Source organism: Montipora foliosa, chromosome 4, assembly GCF_036669935.1.
Source record: "Montipora foliosa isolate CH-2021 chromosome 4, ASM3666993v2, whole genome shotgun sequence".
In the NCBI taxonomy this organism is placed as follows: domain Eukaryota; kingdom Metazoa; phylum Cnidaria; class Anthozoa; order Scleractinia; family Acroporidae; genus Montipora; species Montipora foliosa.
Window position 1 is genome coordinate 19,132,580 of NC_090872.1, and position 10,000 is coordinate 19,142,579.

Sequence of the window (10,000 nt, forward strand, 5' to 3'; positions counted from 1 at the left end):
ATCGAGAAGAAAATAATGTCAAAGTTAAGACTCAATAGCTTAAGAATGGAATGCGTGTGTAAGCGGATGAATTAATATGCAGCACGGGAGTTTCGGGCTTTCAGATTTTTAAACTCGTGTTTTGCATACATAATAAAATGCATTTACACGCTGAAATTTTAAGCTAATGAGTAAACGACGTCACTTTCCCCAGATCCAACCCTCTGCGGTTCAGTCGGTCAGTTTTCTACGTGATTAATGGCAGACCGTGAAAGTAAACATCCTTTGGATCAAAATCAAAGCTCAAAATTTTGCCAGGCAAACACACTTTCAAAATCTGAAAAAAAAAAGGAACTGATTTTTTGATCCCAGTACCACTACGTTTCGTCAAGAGAACATGAGGTAAGCGAGGAAGACTATATCTGTAGTTCCTATTCCCACTTTCACACTGTGACTTAATAATAAGGTATATCTTCCTTGAAATAACCACACAGTATGACACAACTAATAAAAGACTTCGAATAAGTTTCATAGGCATAGGGAAAAATAAGGGGATTTGCGCTTTTATCGCTTTTATGTAATCAATTTCCCATGGATCATATCTTTCCTACCCTTGTTTGTTAATTATTTCTTTACAAACAAGGGTAGGAAAGCGCAAATCCCCTTGTTTTTCCCTATGCCTATGAAACTTATTCGAAGTCTTTTATTAGTTGTGTCATACTGTGTGGTTATTTCAAGGAAGATATACCTTATCATTAAGTCACAGTGTGAAAGTGGGAATAGGAACAACAGATATAGTCTTCCTCGCTTACCTCATGTTCTCTTGACGAAACGTAGTGGTACTGGGATCAAAAAATCACTTCCTTTTTTTCTTCAGATTTTGAAAGTGTGTTTGCCTGGCAAAATTTTGAGCTTTGTTTTTGAGCCAAAGATGATCCATGGGAAATAATTAATCACCCGGCGGCCATGTTGAGTCCCGAGGGATTGAAAACAATTGTTTTTCCCCACCCAAACTAGCCTCCCACGCAGACACTCTTAGGGCCTCGTCACGCGTTCCTCCCCCACGAGCGTCTACTAAAACGAGCCACACGTTCCTTTCCCTTTGCTAAGTAACTGTCATCTGGATATCACGTGCGGGTTGCATAGCAACCAATCGGCGCTGTGTAGATTGCTCCCCTGGGAGCGTCAATGCGTCAACCATTTCTTTGAATGAATTATGAAAGGCACAAAGACTTTCCAAAATATTCCTCAGAAACATTTATTTTGTTTCCTCGGTGGGGTATTCATTTACACTCTCGTCTGTCAAAAGGCGAGTGCTTAGCAAGGGTATGGTGTCGTTTCATCTAAAATTGAAAGCACCGTGCAAATATATACTGTAAATACGAATAAAAATATTTTAATATTTAAAAAGTATTGCGAGTGTATTTGAACTGCACGAGAACCATTACCTTGAAGCGCAATGAACGCAACTAGAACAGTAGCGAGAAGAAAGGTCAACACTCATTGCCATCCCTCAAACTGACATTTCCCTTTTTGTTCAACTTACACAAAGTACAATCTACTTCAGACTTCAAATGTACTTCAAAGAAACAAACATTTCAATGTGCAGAGAACATTCAGATAAGGCGAGCCAAAGAGTTGAACCCGGATCGACGGGTTCTCCTTGCATATTCCAATATCTACTAGCCTAACGAGACGAGCTCCTGGAAAATCGAATTTTTTTAGATTATTGACATAATAGTACCCAGCAAAACAAGTAAAAGCCAATCGTCTTCAAAGTGGTTTTTAGACCTAAATACTGTAGATCAGCCCGGCTTTGCTTAGAAACGCTATTTCTTGTTGAACCAAAGCTCTAATTCTGCCTGTTTTCACTCTTTTTGCAGCGATAATCTTCTCATATTCAGATGGGACATTGCGTCGTGTAATTGTAAGGAAATGTCCAATGTCAGTTTGACGGATGGCCATTTAGTAGTGTTGACCGAGAACAAAGCTTGAAAAAGATCCATTACGTTTAAGCTTGAAATTTTCAGGCTGCTTTTGGCGATGATCGTCTCTAAAAATTGATTAAATTTTTTTGTGTTTCGAGCCGATCGTTCGTACTCAGTGTTTCTTCGATTTGAAAATTAAAGCATACCTTAAATCAGTTCAACCGAAGGAGTAACAAGAAATGGGGTTATTTGAACGAAACGACTCCACTGAAATTGTAAATATATTGTCAATTCTAAGCGATGACAGCGCCACGAGTAGGTTTGCACGGGAGCAAAATCCTTCAAACATACGAATTCTACCATACTCCTTCTGTGAAGAGCCGCAAACATGTAAGCCAAAGCATAAAATGTATGAGCTATAGTTTCTCCTTGACATAAATTTAAGTCAGCGACTTTAAGTGCCCAACACACGAAGCCCATTTTCTTGCAGTTACCGTACACAGAATGTCTCAGGGTCAAAAGTGCATTTACAGAATCAGGAAGTACGTCGTGATTGGTCTACGTAAATTGCGACTCGTTTCAGCAGACGCTCGTGAGGGAGGAACGCGTGACGAAGCCCAAAGAATGTCTGCGTGAGAGGCTACACCGAAACTAGTTCACAAACATTTCAACTCAAGGCCCGGGTGACGAAATCTATTGTCTATGGCCAATATGGCCGCCGCGCGAATAAGGCCATTCGAACTTCTTGGTTGTATTCGGTCTTCGGCCCTACCTCAGCTAGTCTTGAATCTATTCCTTTAACGATGTTAATGTCTTGTTGTGCTCCAGCTTCATTGTTCAGCTCGTACCGAATGAACCCTCTGCACAGGAAAGTTTGCACTGCATGCTCGGGAAGTATACCGTGTTGAAAATGAAATGCTATATTGACGCATCGCTCTGCAAGACGGAAGTCTCTGTTTTGATACAGAAAAAATCCATGATCCGTCCAATTCCTCATTTCCCACTGTTGGTAAAAAAAATGTTAAGACATTAATATCAACACTGACATTTTACAATAGCGAGACAGGCGTAGTTTAATCGGTTAGGGCGGGGCATTTTGAGAGGGAGGTCGCCAGTTCGATCCCCGTCTCATTCTATCGACGTTTCTTTCGACTTTCTTCTGATCCTTTGAATACCCGTAAAACGGGGGATAAAAGGTTCGCAGAGAGAGCCACTAGTTTATCAGTAACTCTAGTTCTCTAGCACGAGTTACCCTTGTAAAACACGAACCTTTACCTTTATTTTTCAAAATTAAAGATACTTGTCTCATTCAACAGTCGTAGGAAAGTCGTACTGTTACATAGCCGGCATAAATAGTAGGTAAATAAAGCCAATCCCCGGAAACTCTGGAAAATCGAGTTATCACACACCATAATAACGATAACGATAACGATAACGATAGATGACATGCGAGCGACAGAAAGTTGGAAGTGATTGGTTAGTGGTGACGTAAAGAAGGAGACAGAAGGGATGATACTGCCCTTCAAGATCAGGCATTGCCAACGAACTGGATGAAAATGTGCATTGATAAGCAAAGCACTACGTGACTGTGCAGGATGTGTGGGGAAAGCTGAGGAAACCATTGCCAATGCAGTCGCTGAATCCGAAGAGCTTGCCCAAAAACATTACAAGATTTGGACACATGATGAAGTTTGCATTGGTATCTTTGTGAGTATATAATTAAAGTGAGTAACATGGTATAAGCACAATCCTGAGTCAGTTTGCGAAAATGAAAACGCAAAAATCCTTTGGGATTTTTCTATCCAGACTGACCGTAAAGTACATTATCACAATAAGCCAGATATTGTAGTGGTTCACAAAAGGGAACGGATTGCAAAACATAATTGCTATAGCATGTCCATTCGAAACAAGAATTCAAAACAAGGAGTCAGAAAATATAGAAATTTACCAAGATTTGAAACGTGAAATTAAACGTTTATGGAAGCTGAAACAAGTAACGATCATCCCAATAATTATTGGAGCACTGGGAACAGTATACAAGAACATAAAAAAACTGGATAATAACGCTAGGGCTACGATTCCCTATTGAACTGCTCCAAACGGCTGCCTTGTTGGGAACAGGAAAGATCATCAGGAAGATGGTGGATACCTACAGTGTAAAACTAAGGGAATTAGCCTGCTATCCATCATGGAACCAGTGGTTCAAATTCATACTGAGAGAAAGAAATAATAATAATAACAATAATAATAATAATAATAATAATAATAATAATAATATTATTATTATTATTATTATTATTATTATTATGAAGAGAAAGCAGAGAACAAAGGATTTTCCTCTTTGACTCTGGAGCCTGCTGAGTCATCGTGCACTTCTCAAAGCAACCCCGAGAAGAAGATTACTGGTTATCATGTGAAGCTGCAACTAAAGAAAGCTGTATGTGCTGGGCTAGAAAACAAAGTACAGGATCAGAAGTGGCAGGGTCGCCTTGTAAGTAGTAGATGGAACGATGATCAATTAAGTAAACGAGGCTGCTTTGCTTGGCTAAGCGAGTGGAGTTGTGCACCTACCCATACGGTTGCAGGAGTAATGGAGTTATACGAACAGCTCTTAATTACCAACACGAGTCTACTCGGCCTATAAGACGGGCACATCTGACCAGAATGACATCATGTGCAGGATGTGTGGGAAAGCTCCGGAATGCATTGCGCAAGTGCTAGCCGGGTGTCCATCTTTAGCGCAGACCAAGTATATGGAGAGACATAACGCGTCACTGAAAGTGTTGTTCTTCGAGATCCTCAGAGGCCTTCATCTAAATGAGACTGTCTCACCTTGGTTTTCGCGCATTGAGCCAAAACCACTGTATGAATCTACCCAAGCGCAGGCTTTCTGGGATGTCCCAGTCTATGCAGAGCATACTACGGTGCGGGCCAATAGAGTAGATACGCGCATTATTGATCACAAGGAAAAGAAAGTACTGTTAGTGGAAATGAGTTGCCCGTGGATTGACAACCGCGAGAAGAAAGAGGCTGAAAAGATGGAAAAGTACGGACCCCTACGCTTCGATCTTATCAAGCGTTACCCAAACTATAAGATCATACAACTTAACGTCATCATAGACGTACTGGGTGGTTGGTCGAAGGAACTTGAAGTGCAAATGAACAGGATCTTCGGTTCACGTTCACTTGACATTTTGAAGAGGATGTAAAAGGCGGTACTGTCGAGCTCCTTAAACATCGCTCGCACCTTCAAAGTCATAACCAAGTGAACTTGATCAAGGACGGATGATACTTACTCAAGAGGGAACCTGTTTATTTAGATTAGTTTTGATTTTGTAATTTCTTTTACTTTTAAAATTTGGATTTTAAGGCTTAGGATTTAGATCATTTTTAAGCAAATTCTTGTCAGCAACATAGGTCACGCGGTGCGCCCTGTAGAGCTTATTTTAGTAGCATTCATACGTTTTATACTGCTATAATAATAACAGTAATGATAATGATCATGATGATGATAATGATTTAATCATCACCATCGTAATGATGACTCTGAAACTTTTGTGACTTTAACAAAACTGGATCATTTTGTAAGTTTTCTGGGTAAATTAAAAGTTCTTGAAACCTTAGGCTAAAGGTGAAAGCTTGCACAAGGTGGAGTTGTGCTAACACAACGGAAAAGCAGTAAAATAATAACGATACCAATAACGATGGCAATAGAGACGACGAAAACCACAACAATGAAGATAATACTTCGCTAAGAAGGGCATGTGGATTGGGGAGGGCAGGGGCTCTACCACTTCTTCCCTTTGATAGCTTTTAAAGCTCCAGATTGCATGATAATGCATGATGGATGGCATAGTATATAATGATCCCTAGGGCTTCTTTGTCATGCCCTACCACAATGAAACATTCTCCGCTGTCCCTACTGAGAGTCTATTAATAACAAAAGTAGCTGTTGTATGAATCATTGAATTCGCTCAACTCCTTACAAGAGACAATATGTAATGCAACCAAATAACTTTTAGCGCGTTCACTTAAAGGGGCACTGTCATGCTAAATTTGCTGTTTTTAGACCAAAACTGGGTAAAAATCTAAAATCATATTTTAGCTCACACGTACAACATTCCTGTCAAACCACTGTATTTCATTTTTGGCGACTTTTGTGAAGACATCGTCTCCAAACTTGAAAACTGGCCGGTTTTTTCAAGTTTCAATCCATTTCCATCCTCTCGATCCTCGAGTGCAAGCAACAAAGAAAAGCTTTAGTGCACTTCAGTGGTTTTGAAGTTTGACTAAAATAGCGTGACACTGCCCCTTTAACCTTTTTTCGTAAATAACGCGTGGCATCAATGTACCTGGGCGTGGTTTCCCTCTTGCGGTAACCCTCTTCCTATTGCCTCTTCCATGTCGTGCACAGACGCTTGGAATTGTCCAAGCTGCCAAAAGCACTGGGCTCTTTGAACAAGAAAAGGAAGACACGACTGTGGAGCAGTGCGAGGACAGTGTTCAAGACCTTCGGATAGAAAATGCAGGGCACTTGGGAAGTCACCACGCTCCATAGCCATTTGTCCCATCCCAGCAAAGTGGTTGGCCGGATCCATGGCTGTTCTTGGTATAACAAAGATACCTGCAAAATAGGGAGCTTAAACGTGATGAATTGAATACCAAGAAAAATTAACTTTTAGGCTTAAAACACCACGTTCATTTAAAGCACGTGCATTCCTTTCGATTGAGACAAACCTGATGAATTCTCTCTCTTGTACATGTCACGATAGACTTTCGTTGATTTGCAAGATAAACAAAAACACTGAACTGCACAACGACCATACATCATCAAATGTCGGAGATTTCAATACCACAACTTACGCATGCTACCGACTGTATTATTAACAATATAATCCCGAGTATTTCATATGATGTAAAAGAAGAGACAGAAGGATAAAAACGTCTTATGCTTAGATCCAGAGCCGGCGCCCGTTCGCTCCAGTCAGTGTCAAACCTAACCTGCGAAAACATCCGTTTCTTCGCTGGGGACGTTTAGCGACGAAGAGCGAGGAGAGACGGATGTTTTCGCAAGCTATGTCAAACCATCATAGGAATATACGGCTGCACAATAGCTTTCGATCAGTAACTTTGGACATAATATGCCACCAACAAGTTCAGAGTTGCAACCGCCTGGTACCGAAACACTGATGAGTCGTCACTAAAGAACAGTGTCTGACAAACACAGAAATGAATATCAAGACTACAACAAGTTTGTAACTTCGTTAAGGGCTTTTTCAAAGGGGACTCTTTTGAGAGAACGTGCTTTATAGTTGCCTTATTTTTTATTTATGCAATTCTAGTCTACCAGGATTTACAGCTTTATTATCGTAAATATGTTTTGTTCATAATTACTTTTACTCTGTTTCAATTTCAGTTTATCGACTACTTGGTTGATTTCTGCAATCCGAGAAAGAGTTGTATTTCTATGCTGATGACTCCAGCCCTCGGAGTTAGATGTGGCTCAGCAGGAGAAAACTTAAACAGAGACCTTGACGGAATAAACACGTGGGCAGATAAGTGACTATGTGATGTTTGAACCATCAAAATGCAAAATTATGGTATTGTTCCAGAAAAAGCACCCAGTCACTCCCAATCTATTCTTCGGTGACGACAATCTGTCTTGGCTAGATATGCTTGAAATCCGCGGATTAACCTTTGAGAAAAAGCTTATATGGTCCTAACATCTTGCTAAGATATCTGTAAGAGTCGGCTAAAGGCTTGCTGAACCGCCGGCTTGAAAATATTAATACTGCCGGAAATGCCAACGCATCGGACTCCAAGGGTGTGTGTTTACAATGTAGGCAGTCCAGTCTCGAGTGCTTTTGTGCGAGATGCATGCGTCGCTAACTATTCCATTAACCTTGATAACATCCAGAGGAAGGCGAACGTTTAAAATTCCTGCTTGAGGACGGTTGGCAATTGCCAGTCAATTCCACAGGTGGTAGGTAGCTGCCATCATAATCCCTGTACGGTGGTCAATTTACATTATGAACTCCGTTGAAAAAAACCCCAAATTTTCGTGTACTGCTTCCCTACCGATGCAGTACCACAGTTTCTTTAGAAACTAACCCCTTTATTCTCTTGCCATCACGGTTGTCTACTGACAAGAGCACACATATCACTGCTGAGCCGATTTTCGTAACATTTGGGTGGCGCCGGTGCAGGCGTAACTATAGCGAATCCATGCTCTCTTATGCATCCCTGTGGCCTAAACGAACTCTTTGTGCAGAAGCTTCATAAATACTACTCTTAATTTATGGAGTAACCTAGTTGTAGCTTGCGACATTGTCACCGTTGTTAATGATTATGGAATTCAGCATGATCAAACATTCGAATGTGATGTCGACAAACGTATGTTAAACCTTCAGAGCTGAGTAAATTTTCCATTTATTTTGCTTGCAATTTTTTTTTCTTTTTTCATTAATTAATTCTGAACTGGAGTGATCAACTGTCTGAGTGTCTACCATTTCCTTTTAGTAATTTTTCACTGGTAACTTTCAAAACACAGTTGCAACTTACAAGAACTTGCAAGGATAACATAAGTAAACTTAGTTTACCTTATTTTCACATTCAAAAGGATACTTACTAAATCACGTCACGGGAATCTCAGTTATCGATCGAGTGTTTTTACGCGTATTGCATCGGTGATGTACTCGGTATAATAGTAAATACACTTACTTGCAGTCTGATCAGCAGCGTTTGATGTGTGACGAATGGACACTACTATAAACCCCTACACCTTAAAGGTCTCTGTCGTTCTCAATGCAAGAGAAATCTTTTGTCACGACTATTCACGACCAACTGGCGTGAAACAACCATTTCAATTTCCTTTATCAGCGAAGCGTCGATGACCTCAACCGGCCCTGTCTCGATAATTCAGTATTTACGTCAAACGTGGTTCCTTTTAACGGCGGAAGAAGTTGCTAGAAAGCATAACGGTGGTGAATTGGCTTGTACATTTTTCTCAAAATGTCATTCTGTTTCGTCAAACCGATTCCTTTTGTAGGAAGTTAATATGACGTGAAGCCGACGATCGAAGTCTAAACAATAACAATGACTTTTAAGTAGGCAGAGTTGGACTGAGGTATTAATTTGGGGACAGTGTATCGTCTGAAATCAAATCAAATCAAATCAACTCATATCAAATCATTGGTTGGTTTTTGAGGGGAAGGGAAGACTCGGGAGTACACGGAAAAAAAACTTCTCGGTGCAGAGTACAGAACCAACAAAACTCAACCAACATATGACTCTGAATCTGGGAATCGAATTGGTCAGTTGGGTCTTTCTGCATGTACCGGAAAGCATTGTATTTTTGGTCACTTGGGACCAGTTGTTTTGTTTTCTGTCTTTTGTTTCTTTTGTTTTACGTCAGTTGGAGTCGAGTGCTCTTACCAATACTTCATCCCTGCTCTCTGAATTTCCAAATTTAGGATTCAAACTTCAATGTTTGTTTACTTTCCGATTCGGCACCGAAAATGAATTTGAAAGAACTAAAACTTGAAGGGCTCGTAGGTTATCTGAATTCGAGTTGATATTTCGATCACGTCAATTGTCAATATTACATTCAACAAAAAAATTAATAATCATAATAACAATTATGTATAGATTTTTCCACCTAACGTCGCAACTCAACTTCAAAATGTCATTTCTTTGATTTGGTACTTTCGAATTGCATTTCTGAAAAGCGACTGTTTACGGTTGCAATTAGAACCGAAGCCAATTGCTTGAAGTTTTTCACTGTATGATTTGGTTCAACCATCGCGGAAGTGATGAGAAAGGCCGTGAACGGGCGAATATCGAAACACTTACTCAATCGAAAGTCTTACGTGATCATAAATACCTGCTTTGGTTAAGCTGTTGGTAATGTTTTCCTCGAGTTTCCCTCAAATGAAGCAGAGTTGGAATTACAAAAGCAAACCTCCATCTTGGGATCGTAAAAAGACATATTTATAAATATTCAAAGAAATTATTTTAATTTGCCACAACCACCCGTGACTCGGAGCCTTCAGCCAATAAACGTGCTTTCAACTTAAATATCTATTGTCCTGCTT

At 40.1% G+C, this 10,000-nt stretch overlaps 1 protein-coding gene across 1 annotated transcript in view; it reads right to left on the bottom strand.

Moving 5' to 3' along the window:
- The window catches only part of LOC138000171 (TPR and ankyrin repeat-containing protein 1-like), a 40,276-nt gene that overhangs the window by 29,434 nt on the left and 842 nt on the right, over nucleotides 1–10,000 (bottom strand). Inside the window, exons 2-4 of the mRNA XM_068846388.1 lie at nucleotides 9,790–9,873; nucleotides 6,260–6,531; nucleotides 2,680–2,910 (exon numbers count right to left, since the gene is read on the bottom strand). Of these exons, the coding sequence (XP_068702489.1) occupies nucleotides 2,680–2,910; nucleotides 6,260–6,505 (477 nt within the window). The 5' untranslated portion in view covers nucleotides 6,506–6,531; nucleotides 9,790–9,873. The remainder of the gene's footprint in view (nucleotides 1–2,679; nucleotides 2,911–6,259; nucleotides 6,532–9,789; nucleotides 9,874–10,000) is intronic.